At 45.0% G+C, this 27,214-nt stretch overlaps 1 protein-coding gene across 4 annotated transcripts in view; it reads right to left on the bottom strand.

The window, feature by feature from the left end:
• The window catches only part of LOC137439853 (runt-related transcription factor 3), a 64,808-nt gene that overhangs the window by 12,260 nt on the left and 25,334 nt on the right, over positions 1–27,214 (bottom strand). For 2 of the 4 annotated variants that reach the window (XM_068136009.2, XM_068136015.2), the window contains exons 2-7: positions 23,090–23,337; positions 19,709–19,865; positions 19,516–19,620; positions 2,886–3,026; positions 1,476–1,565; positions 966–1,183 (exon numbers count right to left, since the gene is read on the bottom strand). In XM_068136009.2, the coding sequence (XP_067992110.2) occupies positions 966–1,183; positions 1,476–1,565; positions 2,886–3,026; positions 19,516–19,620; positions 19,709–19,865; positions 23,090–23,337 (959 nt within the window). The remainder of the gene's footprint in view (positions 1–965; positions 1,184–1,475; positions 1,566–2,885; positions 3,027–19,515; positions 19,621–19,708; positions 19,866–23,089; positions 23,338–27,214) is intronic. The other 2 variants (XM_068136010.2, XM_068136016.2) reach the window with 1 other exon arrangement.

The raw sequence follows: 27,214 nt of genomic DNA, 5'->3' as shown, positions 1-27,214 counted from the left end.
TAAAGGTGCTGCTGCTGATAACCATGGTGATGATTGTGATGATAATGTTGATTATAAAGGTGCTGCTGCTGATAACCATGGTGATGATTGTGATGATAATGTTTATTATAAAGGTGTTGCTGCTGATAACCATGGTGATGATAATGTTTATGATAAAGGTGTTGCTGCTGATAACCATGGTGATGATTGTGATGATAATGTTTATGATAAAGGTGTTGCTGCTGATAACCATGGTGATGATTGTGATGATAATGTTTATTATAAAGGTGTTGCTGCTGATAACCATGGTGATGATTGTGATGATAATGTTGATTATAAAGGTGTTGCTGCTGATAACCATGGTGATGATTGTGATGATAATGTTGATTATAAAGGTGTTGCTGCTGATAACCATGGTGATGATTGTGATGATAATGTTGATTATAAAGGTGTTGCTGCTGATAACCATGGTGATGATTGTGATGATAATGTTGATTATAAAGGTGTTGCTGTTGATAACCATGGTGATGATTGTGATGATAATGTTTATTATAAAGATGTTGCGGCTGATAACCATGGTGATGATTGTGATGATAATGTTGATTATAAAGGTGTTGCTGCTGATAACCATGGTGATGATTGTGATGATAATGTTGATTATAAAGGTGTCGCTGCTGATAATGTTTATGATAAAGGTGTTGCTGTTGATAACCATGGTGATGATTGTGATGATAATGTTGATTATAAAGGTGTTGCTGTTGATAACCATGGTGATGATTGTGATAATAATGTCGATAATCATGCTGAACATAATGATAAAGGTGGTGTGGATAATGCTCGTAATGGTGATGATGAATGAGGTTGTGCTCACCCATCAATATCACCAGTATGCTCTTATGTTGATGGTTGTTCATAGTGGGGATCACATCATGATGACGTTAACACGTTCAACGCATGCCAGTAACCGATCTTAAGTCGTCATGTACCTGGTGATTTTGAGGCTGAGCGTTTGTCGGATACGGTGGAGGCAGGTATGTGTAGCGAGGTATGTCCAATGAACCTGCTCCTGGTGGGCCAGGTGCCGGGTACAAGGGAAGTGTTGGGCCAGGACAATGCAACCGTGAATCGCCATAGTGTGATGGATCGGGTAGGGATGGGATAGCCGAGAGATGCCGAGACTCCCCACACGTACCTGGCTCAGTTCCTGGCCAGACACACACAGAGAAGTATATGTGAAGAGTTTTCCATGAGTGATCTCTCAGAGCAATTACGATCAACATGCTGTGCCTCAATCAATTGGTCTAAAGAGATCAATGAGACCCACTCAGACTGGAGTGAAATTAGGATTTTTGATTTGAAAATTAGGATTTTTAGGCACACCTGTGTAAGAGGTGACATTTTGAATGTCAAATGGCAAGGGAGAGGTGAGGACAAAGCGTGCATTGGGGTGACGTGTGGAGGATGCAGGTATGTCCGGTGACTGATGTGGGAATTACCTGTTGTTCGATGGCCGATGATGTGACAGCTGGCGGGACGATACGTTTGGTCAAGAGACCAGGGTGGGGACGGTTGTAGGAAGTGCGTGTCTGGGGGCAAGTGAAGTTGGTTTTGAGAAAGGGAATCATGGATGTAAGGAGAGAAGAGGGGGTGATACCGGTGGGGGGGTGGGGGGGGGTAGGTTAAGAGGTGTCAGAGATGCAGTTAAGACATATGAATGTGATAAGAGGTGTAATTAATTGGATGAATAATGTAAGTTTAAAAAGTGTGGAATGATTTCAGTATGGAATGGTTTGTGGTGTAACATGTGCACAGAGAATATGTCAGCAAATAAATGATTGAGTGGAGTGCCGAGGGATGGAGGAGCAGCAGCAAATGTAGACAGACCAAGCATGGGCAGGTAGTGGGAATGAACAAGTGTGAAAGTCAGGGTAAATGGAGGAAGACGGCAGGAAGAGACAATATGAGCTTCACGTGGTAAACAAAACACATCGTTTGAATAATCAGTCAATGGTGAATGAAATCATTTAAAGGAAGGGAAGCGCGTGATTATTACTCGCGAAAATCGAAGACTTTAGCGTATGGTATATTGGTTGGTCTTGTGTGCTATTCTGTCCGTCTGTTTGTCTGTCTGTCTGTTTGTCTGTCTCTTTGTTTGTCTGTCTGTTTGTTTGTCTGTCTGTTTGTTTGTCTGTCTGTTTGTTTGTCTCTTTGTTTGTCTGTCTCTTTGTTTGTCTGTCTGTCTGGTTGTCTGTCTCTTTGTTTGTCTGTCTGTTTGTTTGTCTGTCTGTTTGTCTGTCAATCTCCTACAGATCACAATTTTAAACTGATCTTCATAGTAAGAAGCCTATTGATTTTGAGGTCAAAAGGTAAACATGGGCCAACTTTACCAAATAGTAGAGTTGGTCATAAGAAAGAAGCCTATTGATTTTGAGGTCAAAAGGTCAACATATGCCAAAAGGTCACACAGGCCAGATTTATCAAATCCTCAATTTTCATCTGATTTACTTGAAATTTGAAGAGGATTTGCATATCTGGACACTAAATTCAACCACCAATTATTTTTGAGGTCAACATCAGCCAAAAGGTCAACATAGGCCAAGGGTCAACAACTTATTTTAGGAATTTCGCAAGCATCGTGCTTTGCACTATTTTTTGTTTTGATTATTTTCACGAGTAGTTTTCTATTTTATCATCAATACTACTCCATTTTGTTTTATCTCAATGGAACTTAACTTTTTTCGTCCTTGGACTACTTCTGTCTGGTGTGGAAGTAAACCCAAATTTGATTTGATTTGAAAACATAAAACCTTTTCTATCTAAACCCAGCTTTAGGTTATTTCTGTACCACAAAACCGAATCGGGATGATTGTCAAAAAGAGGGATAACAGGGAGGGAGATTGGTGTACCAGTTGGGATGGTGTAGTGTGAAGAGGGATTCAGTGGGGTTTGGTGCCCAGAGGTTGGAGTTCCGTGTCGGATTGAGGACCGGCAGTAGTGCTCCAAGTCGGTGAAGGGGAGAGGGTGCTCCTCCGGCCGCTGCCTGTGTCCTGGCGAGAGCAGATGAGGAATATCAAGAACAGAACAAGGGTACGATTAAAACACCCTGCCCCCCCCCCCCCCCACCCTATCCAGCCAGTCGTTTCCATCTCTGGAACCCGATACCAAATTGTAAAATCTGTGTTTATTCACAACAATGAATTCACTACGTGTGATTGATTCATCAACACAGGTGTACCTTTAGGGTCCAATTTTATGATGACCCAGAGAAGTGAATAGGAACCTTCCGGTCACAAACTCAAAATGAATGTGAAACAGGTTCCTCCAAAAACAAAGGGAATTCTCTCAACATGGATGTAGTCGCTCAACAATGAAGATGATAAGGCAAAGCAAGTGAGCAGACATAGCGAGTGTGAGACTGTGACAGGTGAGTGGAAATGTTGATGTAGCCGTTTGGTGACGTGCTCATCACGTGTGGAAACGAGCACGAGGATGGCCTAACCAGAATAGGGGCACAAACAGGGCTGAAGCAGTAGGATTAAATAGGGGCACAAAGATGGCCTGTGCCTGACCAGGAGAATTCATAGGGGCACAAAGATGGCCTGTGCCTGACCAGGAGAATTCATAGGGGCACAAAGATGGCCTGTGCCTGACCAGGAGAATTCATAGAGGCACAAAGATGGCCTGTGCCTGACCAGGAGAATTCATAGGGGGCACAAAGATGGCCTGTGCCTGACCAGGAGAATTCATAGGGGCACAAAGATGGCCTGTGCCTGACCAGGAGAATTCATAGGGGCACAAAGATGGCCTGTGCCTGACCAGGAGGATTTAATAGGGGGCACAAACACTGCCTGACCAGGAGGATTTAATGGGGGCATAAAGAGGGCTCAACCAGGAGGATTTAATAGGGGCACAAAGACGGCCTGTGCCTGACCAGGAGGATTTAATAGGGGGCACAAACACTGCCTGACCAGGAGCATTTAATGGGGGCATAAAGAGGGCTCAACCAGGAGGATTTAATAGGGGCACAAAGACGGCCTGTGCCTGACCAGGAGGATTTAATAGGGGGCACAAACATTGCCTGACCAGGAGAATTTAATGGGGGCATAAAGAGGGCTCAATCAGGAGGATTTAAAAGGGGCACAAAGACTGCCCGACCAGGATTTAATAGGGGCACAAACACTGCCTGACCAGGAGAATTTAATGGGAGCATAAAGAGGGCTCAACCAGGAGGATTTAATCGGGGCACAAAGACAGCCTGACCAGGATTTAATGGGGGCACAAAGACAGCCTGACCAGGAGGATTTAATAGGGGCACAAGCACTGCCTGACCAGGAGAATGTAATGGGGGCATAAAGAGGGCTCAATCAGGAGGATTTAATCGGGGCACAAAGACAGCCTGACCAGGATTTAATGGGGGCATAAAGAGGACTGAACCAGGAGGATTTAATAGGGGCACAAAGATGGCTGAACCAGGAGAATTTAAAAGGGGCACAAAGAGGGCTGAACCAGGAGGATTTAATAGGGGCACAAAGAGGGCTCAACCAGGAGGATTTAATAGGGGCATAAAGATTGTCTGCCCAGGAGGATTTAATAGGGGCACAATCACTGCCTGAGCAGGAGAATTTAATGGGGGCATAAAGAGGGCTCAACCAGGAGGATTTAATAGGGGCACAAAGAGGGCTGAACCAGGAGGATTTAATAGGGGCACAAAGAGGGCTCAACCAGGAGGATTTAATAGGGGCATAAAGATTGTCTGCCCAGGAGGATTTAATAGGGGCACAATCACTGCCTGAGCAGGAGAATTTAATGGGGGCATAAAGAGGGCTCAACCAGGAGGATTTAATAGGGGCACAAAGACAGCCTGACCAGGAGGATTTAATGGGGGCATAATGAGGGCTGAACCAGGATTTAATAGGGGCACAAAGAGGGCTGAACCAGGAGGATTTAATAGGGGCACAAAGAGGACTCAACCAGGAAGATTTAATAGGGGCACAAAGAGGGCTCAACCAGGAGGATTTAATAGGGGCATAAAGATTGTCTGCCCAGGAGGATTTCATAGGGGGACAATCACTGCCTGAGCAGGAGAATTTAATGGTGGCATAAAGAGGGCTCAACCAGGAGGATTTAATAGGGGCACAAAGACAGCCTGACCAGGAGGATTCAATGGGGGCATAATGAGGGCTGAACCATGAGGATTTAATAGGGGGCACAATGACTGCCTGACCAGGAGGATTTAATAGGGGCACAAAGACTGCCTGCCCAGGAGGATTTAATAGGGGGCACAATGACTGCCTGCCCAGGAGGATTTAATAGGGGGCACAATGACTGCCTGACCAGGAGGATTTAATTGGGGCACAAAGACAGCCTGACCAGGAGGATTTAATTGAGGCACATAGACAGCCTGACCAGGAGGATTTAATAGGGGGCACAAAGACTGCCTGACCAGGAGGATTTAATTGGGGCACAAAGACAGCCTGACCAGGAGGATTTAATAGGGGGCACAAAGACAGCCTGACTAGGAGGATTTAATAGCGGCACAAAGACTGCCTGTCGAGGAGGATTTAATAGGGGGCACAATGACTGCCTCACCAGGAGGATTTACTAGGGGGCACAAAGACTGCCTGACCAGGACGATTTAATTGGGGCACAAAGACAGCCTGACTAGGAGGATTTAATAGGGGCACAAAGACTGCCTGACCAGGAGGATTTAATCGGGGCACAAAGACTGTCTGACCAGGAGGATTTAATAGGGGCACAAAGACTGCCTGCCCAGGAGGCTTTAGTAGGGGCACAAAGACTGCCTGAGCAGGAGGATTTAATAGGGGCACAAAGACTGCCTGACCAGGAGGATTTAATAGGGTCACAAAGACTGCCTGACCAGGAGGATTTAATGGGGGCATAAAGACTGCCTGACCAGGAGGATTTAATAGGGTCACAAAGACTGCCTGACCAGGAGGATTTAATGGTGGCATAAAGACTGCTTGAGCAGGAGGATTTAATAGGGGGCACAAAGACAGCCTGACCAGGAGGATTTAATAGGGGGCACAAAGACAGCCTGACTAGGAGGATTTAATAGCGGCACAAAGACTGCCTGACCAGGAGGATTTAATTGGGGCACAAAGCCAGCCTGACCAGGAGGATTTAATAGGGGGCACAAAGACAGCCTGACTAGGAGGATTTAATAGCGGCACAAAGACTGCCTGTCTAGGAGGATTTAATAGGGGGCACAATGACTGCCTGACCAGGACGATTTCATTGGGGCACAAAGACAGCCTGACTAGGAGGATTTAATAGGGGCACAAAGACTGCCTGACCAGGAGGATTTAATAGGGGCACAAAGACTGCCTGCCCAGGAGGCTTTAGTAGGGGCACAAAGACTGCCTGAGCAGGAGGATTTAATAGGGGCACAAAGACTGCCTGCCCAGGAGGCTTTAGTAGGGGCACAAAGACTGCCTGAGCAGGAGGATTTAATAGGGGCACAAAGACTGCCTGACCAGGAGGATTTAATAGGGTCACAAAGACTGCCTGACCAGGAGGATTTAATGGGGGCATAAAGAGGGCTCAATCAGGAGGATTTAATCGGGGCACAAAGACAGCCTGACCAGGATTTAATGGGGGCATAAAGAGGACTGAACCAGGAGGATTTAATAGGGGCACAAAGATGGCTGAACCAGGAGAATTTAAAAGGGGCACAAAGAGGGCTGAACCAGGAGGATTTAATAGGGGCACAAAGAGGGCTCAACCAGGAGGATTTAATAGGGGGCACAAAGCCAGCCTGACCAGGAGGATTTAATAGGGGGCACAAAGACAGCCTGACTAGGAGGATTTAATAGCGTCACAAAGACTGCCTGTCTAGGAGGATTTAATAGGGGGCACAATGACTGCCTGACCAGGAGGATTTAATAGGGGGCACAAAGACTGCCTGACCAGGACGATTTAATTGGGGCACAAAGACAGCCTGACTAGGAGGATTTAATAGGGGCACAAAGACTGCCTGACCAGGAGGATTTAATCGGGGCACAAAGACTGTCTGACCAGGAGGATTTAATAGGGGCACAAAGACTGCCTGCCCAGGAGGCTTTAGTAGGGGCACAAAGACTGCCTGAGCAGGAGGATTTAATAGGGGCACAAAGACTGCCTGACCAGGAGGATTTAATAGGGTCACAAAGACTGCCTGACCAGGAGGATTTAATGGGGGCATAAAGACTGCCTGACCAGGAGGATTTAATAGGGTCACAAAGACTGCCTGACCAGGAGGATTTAATGGTGGCATAAAGACTGCTTGACCAGGAGGATTTAATAGGGGCACAAAGACTGCCTGACCAGGAGGATTTAATCGGGGCACAAAGACGGTCTGACCAGGAGGATTTAATAGGGGCACAAAGACTGTCTGACCAGGAGGATTTAATAGGGGCACAAAGACTGCCTGCCCAGGAGGCTTTAGAAGGGGCACAAAGACTGCCTGAGCAGGAGGATTTAATAGGGGCACAAAGACTGCCTGGCCAGGAGGATTTAATAGGGTCACAAAGACTGCCTGACCAGGAGGATTTAATAGGGGCACAAAGACTGCCTGGCCAGGAGGATTTAATAGGGTCACAAAGACTGCCTGACCAGGAGGATTTAATGGGGGCATAAAGACTGCCTGACCAGGAGGATTTAATAGGGTCACAAAGACTGCCTGACCAGGAGGATTTAATGGGGGCATAAAGACTGCTTGACCAGGAGGATTTAATAGGGGCATAAAGACTGCCTGACCAGGAGGATTTAATGGGGGCATAAAGACTGCCTGACTAGGAGGATTTAATAGCGGCACAAAGACTGCCTGTCGAGGAGGATTTAATAGGGGGCACAAAGACTGCCTGACCAGGAGGATTTAATAGGGGGCACAAAGACTGCCTGACCAGGACGATTTAATTGGGGCACAAAGACAGCCTGACTAGGAGGATTTAATAGGGGGCACAAAGACTGCCTGACCAGGAGGATTTAATCAGGGCACAAAGGCTGTCTGACCAGGAGGATTTAATAGGGGCACAAAGACTGCCTGCCCAGGAGGCTTTAGTAGGGGCACAAAGACTGCCTGAGCAGGAGGATTTAATAGGGGCACAAAGACTGCCTGACCAGGAGGATTTAATAGGGTCACAAAGACTGCCTGACCAGGAGGATTTAATGGGGGCATAAAGACTGCCTGACCAGGAGGATTTAATAGGGTCACAAAGACTGCCTGACCAGGAGGATTTAATGGTGGCATAAAGACTGCTTGACCAGGAGGATTTAATAGGGGGCACAAAGACTGCCTGACCAGGAGGATTTAATAGAGGCACAAAGACTGCGTGACCAGGAGGATTTAATAGGGGCACAAAGACTGCCTGACCAGGAGGATTTAATCGGGGCACAAAGACGGTCTGACCAGGAGGATTTAATAGGAGCACAAAGACTGTCTGACCAGGAGGATTTAATAGGGGCACAAAGACTGCCTGCCCAGGAGGCTTTAGTAGGGGCACAAAGACTGCCTGAGCAGGAGGATTTAATAGGGGCACAAAGACTGCCTGGCCAGGAGGATTTAATAGGGTCACAAAGACTGCCTGACCAGGAGGATTTAATAGGGGCACAAAGACTGCCTGGCCAGGAGGATTTAATAGGGTCACAAAGACTGCCTGACCAGGAGGATTTAATGGGGGCACAAAGACTGCCTGACCAGGAGGATTTAATGGGGGCATAAAGACTGCTTGACCAGGAGGATTTAATAGGGGCATAAAGACTGCCTGACCAGGAGGATTTAATGGGGGCATAAAGACTGCCTGACCAGGAGGATTTAATAGGGTCACAAAGACTGCCTGACCAGGAGGATTTAATAGGGTCACAAAGACTGCCTGACCAGGAGGATTTAATAGGGTCACAAAGACTGCCTGACCAGGAGGATTTAATGGGGGCATAAAGACTGCTTGACCAGGAGGATTTAATAGGGACATAAAGACTGCCTGACCTGGAGGATTTAATAGGGGGCACAAAGACTGTCTAACCAGGAGGATCTAATGGGGGCATACAGACTGCCTGACCAGGAGGATTTAATAGAGGCACAAAGACTGCGTGACCAGGAGGATTTAATGGGGGCATAAAGACTGCCTGACCAGGAGGATTCAATAGGGGGCACAAAGACTGTCTAACCAGGAGGATCTAATGGGGGCATAAAGACTGCCTGACCAGGAGGATTTAATAGGGGGCACAAAGACTGTCTAACCAGGAGGATCTAATGGGGGCATACAGACTGCCTGACCAGGAGGATTTAATAGAGGCACAAAGACTGCGTGACCAGGAGGATTTAATGGGGGCATAAAGACTGCGTGACCAGGAGGATTTAATAGAGGCACAAAGACTGCCTGTCCAGGAGGATTTAATAGGGTCACAAAGACTGCCTGACCAGGAGGATTTAATGGGGGCATAAAGACTGCTTGACCAGGAGGATTTAATGGGGGCATAAAGACTGTGTCCCTATTAAATCCTCCTGGTCAGGCAAAGACTGCCTGATCAGGAGGATTTAATACTAAAGGACTACAAAGAGGGTCCCACCCGGTAAGATTTAATAGGAGCACAAAGTGGGTTCAAATGTACCACATTACATACTTGCCGTTGTACCACCTTGGGACTGATACCAAATGTACTCTACTGTACTATACGATACACTTATGAGTATTATCACACACTTGATGTTGGATATAAAGGTACGAGGCTGCAACTAATATATTTGGAGACAGACAGACAGAGTTGTGGGTAGTAATAGGACTTGGAAGCTCGAAGATACATGCCAGGAGAAATACAAAGAAAACTTTTGGCAAGCAGCAGTTAGGAAGGTGGGTGGTTGGAAAAGAATGCCAATACAGCCGCACCCACAAAAGCAAAAATGTACACTACCAAGAATCTTCAAACGCATGAGTCAGCTCCTTGTGTAAGTCTGCACGTGGAACCATCTAAATTGGGTCATCGTGTCGAGACAAAGTGGGAACCCATGCAAACCATTTTCACATTTTTATGAGGAAACCTGTTTGGGCCTAGAAGAGGACTATTCGCAATGCATCAAAATGTCTAGCCCTATGTTTGTCTGCCTCACTCTGTTTTATTGCTCTTTGAACATGTCCTCATAGTCTGCCTTATAAAACTCATATACTACCTTTACCTTATAACCCTCATTTCTACCTAATAACACTAATACAAAACCTTTACCTTATAATACACATTTACTACCTTATAACACTCATATACTACCTTTACATGATAACACACACATATATATATATATATATATATATATATATATATATATATATATATATATATATATATATATATATATATATATATATATATATATATATATATATACACATATATACTACCTTATAACACTCATATACTACCTTATAACACCAATACATAACCTTTACCTTATAACACACATTTACTACCTTATAACACTCATATGCTATGTTTAACCCTCATTTACTTCCCTATAACACTCATATACTACCTTCACATGATAACATTTATATATTACCTTATAACACTCATATACGACCTTATAACCCTCATTTACTACATTATAATACTCATATACTACCTTATAACAGTCAGATCCTACATTTTACACTCATATACTATCTTTACCTTATACCACCAATATACTAGCTTTACCTTATAACCCTCATATACTACCTTTACCTTATAACCCTCATATACTATGTTATAACACTCATATAATACCTTTACCTTATAACACTCATTTACCACCTGAAAACACTCAATCTGGATTACAAGTTAATAACACTCATATACTTGACTTTAACAGTGACTTTCGATCATCTCGACCTTCTCAATCCTGACCACGACAGTCACGATCTTGACTTCGTTGACCTCGATGATGAAAACAATCTCCTGCAAAAGGTTGCTGTTCACCGACGTGTGTGGGGCATACCAGAACGGATCCCCACAGAGCAGAACACGATCAGTGAGGTCGGCGTGCAGACCCCAGTGGTGAAGCACGGTATCAGCTCCAGCAGCGTGGGGACACCATGGAGAAATGAGAATCGGGTCATCTCTGGTGGCGCGCGGAGGTGTGGGTCTTTCTGGAGAGACGAGCAATGAGCTCTAACAGCGTGTGGTCGGCGGAACCTTGTGGAGAAGTGATTGGCTCCAATGGTGTGTGGAAGGCATACCCTTGTGGAAAGGCCCTAGAGGCCTAGCAAGTTGAGACCTTTCTTTCTCAACAATGCCATAAGCCCTCCTTTCTCATGCTCTCTCACCACTTTATCCACGCAAATCGTACCTTGGCTGGATCAGGGTTTAGGGGCGAGGCACTGTGACTTTAGGTAGGTTTTGAGGAAGGACACCCTGGGCGCTGAGTGTGCACTGGTCCAGAGAAAGCCATGGGCATTGAGGGGTGAGCCAGATTTTTTGTTGAGGTAGGTATAAGGATATGCGGAGAGTGGACCAGAGGAATTATGTGCCAGGATGGGCATTTGGGGAAGCAAGAGGGGCTCACCAGAATTCGGCCAGAGCAGGGAAGCTCGGAGGTGACCCCAGCGGCCAAGGTTGTCATATTTAGAAGGTAGAGACCTGCATAGGGAGCCACACCAACCAGCCACGATATTGTGCAAAATCATCGAATGAAAATTTGAGGGCTGGGCCCGCACTTTATATGGGAGCAGCACCTCGGATGGCGGGTATATTAGTTATACTAGCAACGGTACTCGCCCTACGGGCGGGGCTTCAATTGGGAGGCCCAAATTAAAAGGCTAAATATCAGAAATTGAAGGCTTTTTTTCTTTTAAACGATTTATATAAACATCCGTTGAATCTCGATCGGTGCAGCTGTTTGTGCGGCACTCGGGAAAATAACATCATGCGGGAGCAAGTATCAGCAGGATGTGGCAGTGTGGGAGTCCACGTTTCTGATCCTCCTTCATGCCGAAGTTGCCCACCACTTCTCCAAGCATTCCGCTCTTCAGATCCGCCATGACAGATTTAAGCTTGATACTGAAGACGTGTGCAGTTAGTACTCCTGATGTCGTATGTACTCCCGTGTCCTCTAACAACCCATGTCCTTATAAAAGGTCTTTGTCCGGGGTCACCGAGTTCGATCGGTGCAGCGATCGGTGCAGCCATTTGTGCGGCACCCGGGAAAACAACATTGTCACAATGAGAACAATGAACGTTATGTGAACGCGAATGTTATGCGTGAGTCCAAACCTGAGAATGCTGGAGACTAAAGCTGAAATTGGGAAAACTAAATAGCCTATTAATTTTACTCCTGGAGATCCCAGGATTATCCACCCAAAATATCGTTGAGATCGGTTCAGCAGTTTTTATGGTACCTTTGAACAGACAGACAGACAGACAGACAGACATTTGGTGAATTATAGTAAGATAAAACCTCAGTATAGGGCAGGGGGTTAAAGTTAAAGGAGAAAAAGGGTTTTTGAAATGCTCGGTCAGAGAGAGATGCTTCCCCCTTCACACCGGTTTTGATGTCTGTAGCTTCTGGAGATAAACGGAGTAGGGTAATTGGTTTACACAGGACCCATTAAGTCTCAAATTGTTAGAGTCGGTGTAGGTGTAGGCACGCCCTCATTGGGCTACTCTGCCGGTGAGTCATGTGAGGCCACACCACCTCATTGTTGTAGTCAATGTGTGTGCCATAGCTTCCTCCCGGGAGATAGATTAGTTTTAATGGGATTAGCAGCCCAGGAGGTACAGATTAGATCAGAGGGATTTTGAGGGGCTGGAGTTAGACGTAGCATAGATGGATTAGCAGGACAGTCAGGGTAGAGTTAGGTTAGGGCAAAAGCCAGCCATCTCACATGCTTCTGCCACACAGATCTGCTGCCAGCTCACACGACATCTGCCGGCCACTCATCTACCAGTCAGCCATGCCACCCACCTGGCAGTCTTGCCATCACGCCATGACACTTGTCACCTGCTGTGCCATTGGTTTGTGGGCCATAAAGGCTAAAGACGCACCTTTTGTCAATGCCATATGGGCCAAGTTTCATTCGTTGATTGCTTACTGGGCCATTTGCTTGAGCATTGAAGGCCACATGTGCTCACCATTTGTTGAGAGGCTAGGTGGGTGCTTTTGTGCCATTTTACAAACTCCAGTTGTGGTGAGGTCGTTGGGCCAAGGGCAAGCACCGGGTGCTAGGAAGGCCTGTGCTCACCGAGGACACCTGTAGTGCCGGGAGCCAGGGCCCTGAGAGACATCATTGGGGGAGCAGTCTGATACCGACTGGGTAGGGGGAACCAGAAACTTCAAGTCTCAGGGAGCAAGAAGAAGAAGAGACCCTTCAAGTACATCCATGAGGTAATTAATCCTGATACAAGATATACGTCGCTTATATATAATAGATAGACAATGGTGTTGCCTGGTGTTGGCTTAGTGGTTAGGGTGCCGGCTTGGGATCCTAGGATCCTGGGTTCGAATCCCGGCCGATCGCTGAATTAACGCCAGGGGGGTTGACTCAGCCTGTCATCCTTCCGAGGTCGGCAAATTGAGTACCAGATTGCTGGGATGAATGATCCTGGTGTGTACCCCGGTTTAGAATAGGTACACCGTATCCCTGCGCATCGTAAGAGGCGACTAAGGGTTGGCGCCAGGAAGGGCATCCGGCCATAAAAACATTGCCTCAAACAGGGAACCATGATTGTCATGGGGCCCGCAAGGCTAACCCCTGCTCTAGCGGGGAAAATGGCCTTAAAACGATCATTCATAGACAATGACTCCCCCTCCTAATGTCTGTTTAAAAACCACCAAACCGTTTGAACCTTTTCTTTCATGTTATACCTTTTGGAATCTGTCCATTATGTCTCTTTTAGGTATCCTCACAGGCCTTGAAGCTGTACTTTAGGCGGGAAAGCTTGAAGCTGTAGGCCGGCTCAAGGAGGGGGGGGGGGGGGGGGAATGAGGGGGACCGCACTAGTAACAAGTAGGAGATGGGTGGTCCTCCACTCATTAAATGGTCCTCTGAGCCAATGGTGAGAAAGAGGGGAGGGATGTGGGATGTCATGGTGTGAAGTGGGGGCCAGAGGCAATAAAAACGCATGCAGCATGGGGGGAGGGGACTATGGCAATTAGCAGCTGCCTGGGACTGATCTGTGGAGAGGTTGTGGGAGATATGTGCAAGCTACTGTGCGACACCACACCCCCACCCAGCCAACCATGCCTCACCTCTCCTCCCACCTCAAGTCAGGTTCCTGGCTGGAGCAGGCCGTTATTGATGCCTGCTTCGCCACGCTGCACTATTCCAGCTCTGTCCCACTGGAGACAGCTCACAGTATTTCAGTCTTGTGACTCTATCTGGTCTATCTCCTGTGGTGTGTCTGTGGGCCCGGATAAGGCATAATTATTTAACGATCCTTTATTGTTCATCGTTTTGTGGGTACATATGTTCGGTAGTGGGTAAGAGGTTTATGAAAGGTTTTACTGTTATTGCTTCCTTCTGTATCCATCCTCGTGACCATTATCAGTGCATTTTAAATATACCTGGTCTTGGAGTGAATTCAGGTCGTCATGGTCCTTATTTCGGTGATTAACGAAAGCCCATCGAGGAGATATAAAGTGGATACAAATGGGTGTCAGGCCTGCCTTAATTCCTTGGATATGTAGTTTCTCAGATACAATATCTCAATGCGTTAGATACAAGGGTACATCGTCTGTAAATCGAACCCTCAGTGGAGGGGTACTACAGGGTACCAAATTAGGCCCTCTCTGTTTTTTTGGCTCAAATCAATGATACAATGACTCAGCTCGATGACGATGGTCATATCCTAGGCACAAAGCAAGGCTGTGTCCTAGCTCCCCTATTGTTTAGCATTGCGTTTTCCTCTATGCTTCATGATGCCCTTGACGATTGCACCTGGGGAGTGATGATCCTGTTTCGCACCGACTGTGGCGTCTTTAATTTGCAACATCTGCAGACCAAGTCCAGAATCACGGAAATGTTGCTCCATGATCTACTTTTCGCCGATGATTGCGCACTCTTCAGTCATAATCTTGAAGATATGAAATTTATCGTCAACTCCTTTGAGCAATCTGCTCGTCGCTTTGGCCTTACCATTAGCCTCAAGAAGGCCGAGGCTCTGCTTCAGCCGAGCCAGAAGGTGCGTATAACGTCCCATCCATTACCATCGATGACTCGCCACTCAAAGTTGTGGATAAGTTCTGCTACCTTGGAGGTGTCCTCTCTCTCAAAATGCAATGATTGACGACAAAGTAACATCAAGACTCGGAAAAGCATGTGTGTCCTTTGGAAGAATGACACATCGCATTTGGCATGAATGTGGCATTCACCTGAACACCAACATCAGTGTCTATCGTGTCATTGTCTTATCGACACTTCTGTACGGACGCGAATGTTGGACACCCATTCGTCTCCATATCAAACGCCTTCATCAATTCCATATGCAATGCCTTAGCAAGATTCTTGGCATCATCTGGTGAGACAGAATACCTAACACCTCAATCCTAGACCACTGTCATATCCAAGGAATTGAGTATTTCTTGATGCAAGCCCAGCTTCACTGGTCAGGACACTTCACACACATGGAAGACCATAGAATCCCAAGAGCGCTTTTCTATGGACAACTTAAATTTGGTAAACGGTCACATGGTGGACAAAGAAAGCATTTTAAGGATTTCCTCAAGTTTACACTCAGGTCTTGTGCCATTCCAGTTGTCACCTGGGAACATCAGGCCACAAACAGGTCGGATTGGCATAACATTTGCCGCAAATGCCTGGACCACTTTGAATGCGAGAGACTAGTTATCGAGAGACAGTGGAGGCAAGAAAGGAAAACCTGCCAACGTCCATCTCTGCAAGGACTAGTCTATACCTGCGATGTTTGGGCTTCTCAGATTGGCCTGTGCTTGGCTCAGACAAATTGCTAATATCTAACGACTTTTAAACATCGTCTTCCAGACGTCAAGCAGGATAGGACACAATACTCTCTCAAATTCATCTCAACTTCCACAAATCATGTGTGGAACCCAAAGGTACAAAAAGAGTGCCACACCACACATGTATAATGTGGATGCTTTGGCCTTTGAGGCTTGCAGTAATGAAGCCAATTTGTGAATTTGTCTGTCTTTTGTTAGAATACCCTTTTTCTGTATGTTAATTAGTATGCAATTTAATTGCATTACAATGTACTCCTTTACAGACTTCATTCAAATCCGAATTACAGACAGTGACATGCATCTTAGGCTCGCTCGGCCTAATTAGATACAAAACGGTGGTGCTAATTTGCATAACGCTCAGCAGAATCGGTGACCCGGATGTGCATGGTATCTTGGTATTTGGACACGTGAGGAGGTTGTTCAAAACGGTTGCATTGAGGAAACTCGCTGGAATCAAACCAGGAAACTGGAACGGATCGGACGGCTAAGACAATATACACAAGGAACAATGACATACGCAATAACTTTCACAACGAACCAGGATACAGACAAAGACATACTCAAAGAACAATGATATACACAAGGAACTAGAACGGCACTCGGTAGAGCGCACGCTTCCGCCAGGCTGAACAGTTTATGTTTTGTATCCACTGATAGGCCAGATCTGGATTCGGACCTGAACCAAAAATCTAATCGGCTTGTTCTTGTCACCACACCAACTCATCCACCAAGTTTAGTCATAACTCGTCCATAACATTTTAAGATATCATCTTATACAGTCATGGCCAAAAATAATGCCACCCTTGCACTTTTTTCAAGTAACTCAATTTTCTCGAAAAACAAGTTGAAATTGACAAAAGTATTTGGTCTCCACAATTCTTTATTTCACTGTTATATTACAGAACCTTTGTTTTTGATTCAGAACTTAATATGTCCTTTTAAATCAGAAAATAAAAAGAAATGGCATTGACAAAATTATTGACACCCGAGACTTAATATTTGGTAGTACATCCTTTGGACAAAATAACTGCAGTCAAGCGCTTCCTACAGCCATGAATGAACTTCCTACACCTCTCTACTGGCAGCTTCACCCACTCTTCTTGTGCAAACTGCTCCAGTTCTCCCAGATTTGAATGGTGCCTTCTCCCAACTGCTGTTTTCAGATCTTCCCACAGCTGTTCAATGGGATTTCGATCTGGACTCATTGCTGGCCACGTCAGAACAGTCCAGCGTTTTGTCTTGAACCATTCCTGGGTGCTTTTTGAAGTGTGTTTGGGGTCATTGTCCTGCTGCAAGACCCATGGCCTTCGACGGAGACCCAGCTTTCTGACACTGGGTTGAACATTGCGCTCCAAAATGCCCTGGTAATCTCCTGATTTCATGATGCCATGCACACATTCAAGTCACCCAGTGCCAGAGGCAGCACAGCAACCCCAAAACATCACTGAACCTCCTCCATGTTTAACTGTAGAGAAGGTGTTCTTTTCCTGAAGGCTTCATTTTGTTTTATGTAAACATAGAGATGATGTGCTTTACCAAAAAGCTCTAATTTGGTCTCATCTGTCCACAGGATATTCTCCAAGAAGGATTTTGGCTTGATCAGGTGTGTTTTGGAAAACTCCAGTTGGGCTTTCTTAGCAGTGGGCTCCTCCTGGGTCTCCTACCATAGAACCCCCTTTCATTGAGTTGGCGACGGATGGTGTGAGTTGAAACTGTTGTACCTTGTGTCTGAAGGTCTGCTTGAATCTGTTTGGCAGTTTATCAAGATGCTTTCTCCAGCATTTGAACAATCCTTTGCTGCAATCTTCGATCAAGTTTCTCTTGCGGCCCTGTCCAGGGAGGTTGGCTACAGTGCCATGGGCCTTAAACTTCCTGATAACATTGTGTACGGTGGGCACAGGAACATCAAGGTCTCTGGAGATGGACATGTAGGCTTGACATTGTCCATCCTTGGCTACAATCTTGTGTCTGACCTCCTGAGACAATTCGCTGGTTTTCTTTCTTTTCTCCATGCTCATTGCGGTACACACAGTGACACAAAACAGCAGAATGACTCCTTTTCTCTATTCAAAATGGTTGAAAGAGTGATTTTTATATCGCAGCCATCTGCAACTCACCACAGGTGAGTTCAATTCCAAAGTAAAGGAGAATCACCTGCTTGAAATCTAATTATTCATAACAACTTCTAAAAGGTGCCAATAATATTGTCCGGGCCATTTTCGGTTTCTGTGTGGAATAAGCTAAGATTTAGTAATTTTTTTCAGCTTTTTTTGTTTTGTTCCACTGCAAACCACAGACATAGTTATGTGGATACCAAAATATTTTTTAATTTCAACAATTTTCTGGAAGAAATGGTGCATTATTTGATAAAAGTGCAAGGGTGTGGGAGAAGTATAAAACACATGGACACTGCAAGGACTTCCAGGAAAGAAGTTGGTATTTCAAAAACGTGGATCTGGGGTGAAATTGGTGGGGGTATAAAAGATCAAGGTTTTCGATGGGGGAAGATAAGAAATGGTGGTGAACAGCTGTTTTAAAGACCTGGAGGGAGGAGTGGGATTGAAGGGAGTGGGGGAGTTTGTTCCAGAGGCAGAAGAAAAGAGGAATGAAAGAGTGAAGGTGAGCAGAGAGCCTAGATTTTGACAATTTCACCAGAAGAGGGTTGCTGGCAGATCTTGTGCGACCTATAGGAATATTTGGGGGACAGAGCACAGAGAGAGTTGGGGGAGCAAGGCCGGAGAGGAGTCGGTAGAAGATAGAAACCATATGCACAAGGAATTGACACAATAATACTCTCCTCCAGTCTGTCCATCCGTCTGACGCCTGTTAAGGGTATCTCAACTCTAATTCACCATCTGATTTTATTTTCCATAGTAGCTAAGATGGTTTAAGACTTGGTTGCAACAAAAGGTGAGAAAATCGCACAAATATTGCCACTTTATTGGCAAAAATGCATTCTAATTGCCGTTTTGAATGTATCTGGTCAGATGTGATGTGGGTACGGGGAGATAGGGGGGAGAGGGGTGAGGGAGAGTAGAGTGAGGAGTGAGGAGAGTGAGAGGGAGAGGAGTGAGTGGGAGAGATGAAAGTGAGGGGTGGAGAGGAGTGAGTGGGAGAGATGAAAGTGAGGGGTGGAGAGGAGTAATTGGGAGAGATGAAAGTGAGGGGTGGAGAGAAGTGAGTGGGAGAGATGAAAGTGAGGGGTGGAGAGGAGTGAGTGGGAGAGATGAAAGTGAGGGGTGGAGAGAAGTGAGTGGGAGAGATGAAAGTGAGGGGTGGAGAGGAGTGAGTGGGAGAGATGAAAGTGAGGGGTGGAGAGAAGTGAGTGGGAGAGATGAAAGTGAGGGGTGGAGAGCAGTGAGTGGGAGAGATGAAAGTGAGGGGTGGAGAGAAGTGAGTGGGAGAGATGAAAGTGAGGGGTGGAGAGGAGAGTGAGGAGGAGAGGAGAGTGAGGAGGAGAGGAGAGAGGAAAGTGAGGGGATGTAGAGAAGACGGGGTGGAGAGGAGAAAGGGGGGTTGAGAGGAGAGTGAGGCACAGGTATTCACATATTATGTGAAGTAAATAAATGTCAAGCTGAACGCGGTCCACTTACGTCTGGGCTCCCGTGGACCGTCAACAGTGACTTTGATGGCGCGTTGGTACGTTGCCACTTGGGGCGGCCTGGTGAACACCGTGATGGTGAGCGTTAAGCTTTTACCTGGTGAGGAATACAAGTACATTTAATGATGTTCACCTTGTACTTTTTGGACCGTCCGACAGTCGAGTGATGCCCAAGGCTCGATTACCGCGGCCACTGCGTCCCACGAAGCGGAGATCGTTGAAGCGGGCCACGCGCTCTTTGGTCACTGCCCTGGTGTTGCGTAGCTCGGCGGTGCAGTTTTCATCATTTCCAGCCAGAACGCCCACCTCGGTACCGTCGGGCACGTCCACGAGGCACAGCACCTGCACACGCATTGCACCAGACCCCACGACAGGTATCATACACGTGCCCATTTACCGGGACCTTGTGCAAGTAACGATGGTTTGCTCATGCACCGAGTGCGCTTCGACACCTTACCTGTTCGACCGGTGAATGCCGTTGCAATGTGGAGCGAGTAAAAGGCAGAGTTATTGGGTAACAAAAGGCAAAAGGAATGTACTATCACGTGCTGCCGGGTTAAAGTTCAACCAATATTAAAGAATGAATAACACCCCAGTGCTGTACATGTTAATATCGCACCTCGTCATCTTGCTGCATGGGCATTGGTTGAAACACCAGCTCCCAGGTTGGATGTCAGGAAGTTGGAATCTTGGAGGGGAGAGCCCAGTTATCAAGCGATGGTCTTATCCAGGACGACAATACCATGGTGTGGTAATCCAGTGGTTTTCATTCATTTATTTGATAAAAGATTCCTCTGGCACCTTTACATTCCCCATCAGTTATACCTGACATTCCCGCAGACCAAGCAATCCCAGAGAACATTCCCAACATGGCTGACTGAATTGGACATTTCCAGTAAAGGATAAAGCAAGTCCTTTTCTGAAGATAAAAGATGTGTGGATCATTTAATCCGAAGAAACGGCGATTCGAATGGAAACTCCATGTCGGGCCTTGATCATATCTCAAGATTGCTTAGTTGAGGGGGTTTCCATCTTTAAGTGACTGAATGTGACCGGATGGGGTTTTTGGTCATTTTCAAAACGAAAAAAGAAGAATCTAATTACGGTACCTCCACCACAAAGGGTGGACGTAGGTTATGTTCTCACACTTGTCTGTTTGGCCGTCTGTCTGTGAGCAGGATATCTCAAAATGTTGGGGATGGATTTGAACAAAACTTGGTGGACAAGTTGGGTAAGCAACAAGAACAAGCAGATTAGATTTGGTTCGGGTCCAGATCCATATCCAGATCTGACCCGTCAGTGGGACACAAAACGTAAACTGTTCAGCCTGGCGGAGGTACAGTGCTTTCACAAAGTATTCACACCTCTTCATTCTTTTCACATTTTGTTGCGTTTCAGCCTGAATTTAAAATGGATTAAATTCAGATTTTTTCTCACTGATCTACACATAATACCCCATAATGTCAAAGTAGGAAAAAAAAATTTAAGCATTTTTTAGAACTTCATCAAAAATGGAAAGCTGAAATGTCTTGAGTCAATAAGTATTCAACCCCTTTGCTATGATACTCCAATTTGAGCTCAGGTGCATCCAATTTCCTTTGATCATCCTTGAGATGTCTCTACAACTTGGTTTGAATCCACCTGCGACCAATTCAAAGCATTGGACATGATTTAGAAAGGAACACACCTTTCTATGTCAGTGCATGTCAGAGCAGAAACTCTACCATCAAGTCCAATAAACTGTCCGTAAAACTTCCACATAGAATTGCATTATTTCATACACGTGGTGTCTGATGGTGTGATGTTTCATACACGTGGTGTAAAAAAGCGTGTTGTTTCGTACATGCGGCGATGTCTAACCGAGCATGTATGAGGAGGCATTGATCTAGGGAAGGGTATAAAACAATTTCTAGAATGTTGAAAGTTTCCAAGAGCACAGTGAGGTCCATCATTAGGAAATGGAAAGAATATAGAACAACCCAGATTCTTCCTGGAGCTGGCCGTCCCACTTAACTGAGCAACCTGGCATGAAGGACCTTGGTCCGGGAGGTGATCAAGAACCCAATGACCACTCTGACAGAACTACAGAGTTCCTTTGACGATATGGGAGAACATGGAGGAACAACAGTCTCTGCAGCACTTCACAAATCTCGGCTTTATGGAAGAGTGGCCAGACGGAAGCCACTCCTGAGGAACAGACACATTACAGCACGCCTGGAGTTTGCCAAAAGGCACATGAAAGACTCTGAGAGCATGAGGCAAAATATTCTGTGGTCTGACGAGACGAAAATTTAATGAACTCTTTGGCTTGAATACAAGGCGTTATGTCAGGCATCTAATACCATTGCTACTGGAAAGCATGGTGGAGGCAGCATCATGCTATGGGGATGCTTTTCAGCGGCAGGGACTGGGAGACTTGTAAGGGTAGAGGGAACAGTGATTGGATCCAAATATAGGCAAATCCTTGAGGAGAACCTGCTTCAGAGTGCAGAAGACCCTAGACTGCGGCAAAGATTTACTTTCCAACAGGACAATGACCCCAAGCATACAGCCAAAGCAACACTGGAATGGCTACAGTACAAGAACGTGAAAGTCCTTGAGTGGCCCATTCAAAGCCCAGACTTGAATCCCATTGAGAATCTGTTGAAAGACTTGAAGATTGCTGTTCACCGACGCTCCCCATCCAACTTGACAGAGCTTGAGCAAATCTGCAAGGAAGAACAGGAGAAACTCCCCAAATCCAGATGTGCAAAGCTGATAGACATACCCAAGAAGAATCAAAGCTGTATAATCACTGCCAATGGTGCTTCTATGAAGTATTTACTCAGGGGGTTGAATACTTATGTAAATTAGATAGTTCGTTATTTCATCTTAAATAGTTTCGTAAAACTTTCCAAAAAAAAAATTCCACTGACATTATGCTTCATTGTACAGATTTGTTCCGTTGTGACAAAGTGACAAAAAAATCTCAATTTAATCCGTTTTAAATTCAAGCTGTAACAACAAAATGTGAAAAAAGTCAAGGGGTGTGAATACTTTTTAACGGCACTGTATGCGCTCGGACCGAATGCCGTTTTAGTTTCTCATTCAAAAAATTCTACACAGGAACATGTGCCAAAAAGGAGTAATCCAACCAATCCATACACCAGCACACCACATTTTATTCTGAACCTACACTCATGTACACATCGTACATGTGTACATGAGTGTAGGTCCATGATGGCCAATTTAACAGGTGACCACAAGGTGAACAAACGTTTTTTTGGAAAGTGTGTCGAATATTGACCTGGCAGGTTCAGCTACGTTTGGTCATTTTGCACCAAATCTGATATGATGAGAGACCCTCGGCCAGAATGTTTGGAGCAGTTAGTTCATGATCTCGGATCCCAGGTTTAGATCCTTCCTGTAGTACCAGGTCAATTTCACCACCGTCTCCGAGTGTCCTCGTCATGCATGCAAAAGTATACAATGATGTCTCCCGATGTCCTCGTGCTGTGCGTGATTCATATACAAATTTCTGCATGAGTATCGGAAATAATAAGTGTGGGGAAGGACCAGGCGAGTACCTTGAAAGGGACGGGGAGGGTCTTGTTGCAGCGCCAGTGTGAGGGCAGCACAGAGCACAGTATTCCAGGGCTGTCCGTGCGTACAAGCTCCGCAGCGTGCTCTGCCAGGATATCGATCGGGACACATTCCACGGAGCCGAGTCTTCGACCCCTTGATTTAGACGCTTCCTCTCCAGCTTTACCTCCGCCGGGACCCGGTGTGGTCACCGAGCCCCCCTGAGTAGAGTGGTGATGCCTCCCCGGCGTGTCTGGGGGAATGAGGGAAATGGGCATGATGGGATTGAGCAAAACAGAAGATTCTGGGGTCTAAAACCACAACACATTGTGTACATCACGAATCTGTACAACTACTGTGTGTATATCGCTAATATGTACAACTACTGTGTGTATATCGCTAATATGTACAACTACTGTGTGTATATCGCTAATATGTACAACTACTGTGTGTATATCGCTAATATGTACAACTACTGTGTGTATATCGCTAATCTGTACAACTGTGTGTACATTGTGGAGGACTAATCTGTACAACTGCTGTGTGTACATTGTGGATAACTAATTTGTACAACTACTGTGTGTACATCACTAATCTGTACAACTATTGTGTGTATATCGCTAATCTGTACAACTGTGTGTACATTGTGGAGGACTAATCTGTACAACTGCTGTGTGTACATCACCACTCTGTACAACTATTGTGTGTACATTGTGGAGGACTAATCTGTACAACTGTGTGTACATTGTGGAGGACTAACCTGTACAACTGCTGTGTGTACATCACTAATCTGTACAACTATTGTGTGTACATTGTGGAGGACTAATCTGTACAACTGTGTGTACATTGTGGAGGACTAATCTGTACAACTGCTGTGTGTACATCACTAATCTGTACAACTATTGTGTGTATATCGCTAATCTGTACAACTGTGTGTACATTGTGGATAACTAATCTGTACAACTACTGTGTGTACATCACCACTCTGTACAACTATTGTGTGTACATTGTGGAGGACTAATCTGTACAACTACTGTGTGTACATCACCACTCTGTACAACCACTGTGTGTATATTGTGGATGACTAATCTGTAAAACTACTGTGTGTCCATTACTAATACTAGGGCATGCCCGTACTATATCTATATCTAAAATTATATCCCCCCCCTCTATTTACATGAAATGGTTTGGTCCAAAGCGAACGGCTTGCGAGTGGTGACAATCCCCCCCCTCTATTTACATGCAATGGTTTGGTCCAAAGCGAACGGCTTCCGGAGTTTGGTAAAGAAATCGCCATCGCGTGCACAAACGCGCAGGAAAGCGAATGAATCGCAAATTCGTTTTTATTAGTTGTAAAACATAGTTTAACGCCAACATAGTTTGCAAACGTGAAATAAATGAATACGCTGTCAAATGTGCCATCCGAGGCAGAGTGTGCCCGCCACGTTCGGCACACGCGATCGTTCGCTGCTCTCTGATTGGTTGAATCGTTTTTTGGACATAGCTCGGTAAGTAATTGTCCGATTAATATGAAACCTTGAAAAGGCACATCCTCGGGTCCCCAGCAATATACCTGGCAAGTTAAAAGTATATCGGACCCGTGGTTGCCGAGAAACAGCGGTCACAGACAAACAAACGTACAGACAGACAGACAGAGATTACTGGAATTATAGATAGACTAGGGCATGCCCGTACTATATATATGCCCGTACTATATATCTATCTAAAATTATATCCCCCCCCTCTATTTACATGAAATGGTTTGGTCCATTCGCAACGCCAAAGCGAACGGCGAACGGCTTGCGAGTACAGTGACAATCCCCCCCCCCCCCTCTATTTACATGAAATGGTTTCGTCCATTCGCAACGACCACAGAACCCCCCCTCTATTTACATGGAATGGTTTGGTCCATTCGCAACGCCGGCACACGCGATCGTTCGCTGCTCTCTGATTGGTTGAATCGTTTTTTGGACATAGCTCGGTAAGTAATTGTCCGATTAATATGAAACCTTGAAAAGGCACATCCTCGGGTCCCCAGCAATATACCTGGCAAGTTAAAAGTATATTGGACCCGTGGTTGTCGAGAAACAGCGGTCACAGACAGACAAACGTACAAACGTACAAACGTACAGAGATTACTGGAATTATAGATAGCTGCACAACTACCGTGTTTACATCGTGCATCGCCAATCTGTACAACCACTGTGTGTCTATCGCTAATATGTACAACAACTGTGTGTACATTGCTAAATTGTACAACCACTGTGTGTATATCGCTAATATGTACAACAACTGTGTGTATATCGCTAATATGTACAACCATTGTGTGTATATCGCTAATATGTACAACCACTGTGTGTATATCGCTAATATGTACAACAACTGTGCGTATATCGCTAATATGTACAACAACTGTGCGTATATCGCTAATATGTACAACAACTGTGTGTATATCGCTAATATTTACAACCACTGTGTGTATATCGCTAATATGTACAACCACTGTGTGTATATCGCTAATATGTACAACCACTGTGTGTATATCGCTAATATGTACAACAACTGTGCGTATATCGCTAATATGTACAACCACTGTGTGTATATCGCTAATATGTACAACCACTGTGTGTATATCGCTAATATGTACAACCACTGTGTGTATATCGCTAATATGTACAACAACTGTGCGTATATCGCTAATATGTACAACCACTGTGTGTATATCGCTAATATGTACAACAACTGTGTGTATATCGCTAATATGTACAACAACTGTGTGTATATCGCTAATATGTACAACAACTGTGTGTATATCGCTAATATGTACAACAACTGTGTGTATATCGCTAATATGTACAACCACTGTGTGTATATCGCTAATATGTACAACAACTGTGTGTATATCGCTAATATGTACAACCACTGTGTGTATATCGCTAATATGTACAACAACTGTGCGTATATCGCTAATATGTACAACCACTGTGTGTATATCGCTAATATGTACAACCACTGTGTGTATATCGCTAATATGTACAACTACTGTGTTTACATCGTGCATCGCCAATCTGTACAACCACTGTGCGTATATCGCTAATATGTACAACCACTGTGTATATCTCGCTAATATGTACAACTACTGTGTGTATATCGCTAATATGTACAACAACTGTGTGTATATCGCTAATATGTACAACAACTGTGTGTATATCGCTAATATGTACAACAACTGTGTGTATATCGCTAATATGTACAACCACTGTGTGTATATCGCTAATATGTACAACAACTGTGTGTATATCGCTAATATGTACAACCACTGTGTGTATATCGCTAATATGTACAACAACTGTGCGTATATCGCTAATATGTACAACCACTGTGTGTATATCGCTAATATGTACAACCACTGTGTGTATATCGCTAATATGTACAACTACTGTGTTTACATCGTGCATCGCCAATCTGTACAACCACTGTGCGTATATCGCTAATATGTACAACCACTGTGTATATCTCGCTAATATGTACAACTACTGTGTGTATATCGCTAATATGTACAACTACTGTGTGTATATCGCTAATATGTACAACCACTGTGCGTATATCGCTAATATGTACAACCACTGTGTGTATATCGCTAATATGTACAACCACTGTGTATATATCGCTAATAGTAATATGTACAACCACTGTGCGTATATCGCTAATATGTACAACCACTGTGTGTATATCGCTAATCTGTACAACTACTGTGTTTACATCGTGCATCGCCAATCTGTACAACCACTGTGCGTATATCGCTAATCTGTACAACTACTGTGTTTACATCGTGCATCGCCAATCTGTACAACCACTGTGTGTATATCGCTAATATGTACAACAACTGTGTGTACATTGCTAAATTGTACAACCACTGTGTGTATATCGCTAATATGTACAACTACTGTGTGTACATTGCTAAATTGTACAACCACTGTGTGTATATCGCTAATATGTACAACAACTGTGCGTATATCGCTAATATGTACAACTACTGTGAGTACATCGCTAATCTGTACAACTACCGTGTGTATATCGCTAATCTGTACAACTAGTGTACACATCGCTAATCTGTCCAACTACTGTGT

Source organism: Myxine glutinosa, chromosome 14 (assembly GCF_964187855.1).
Source record: "Myxine glutinosa chromosome 14, kmMyxGlut1.1, whole genome shotgun sequence".
Taxonomy (NCBI): domain Eukaryota; kingdom Metazoa; phylum Chordata; class Myxini; order Myxiniformes; family Myxinidae; genus Myxine; species Myxine glutinosa.
This window is presented reverse-complemented; position numbering and strand designations above follow the sequence as displayed.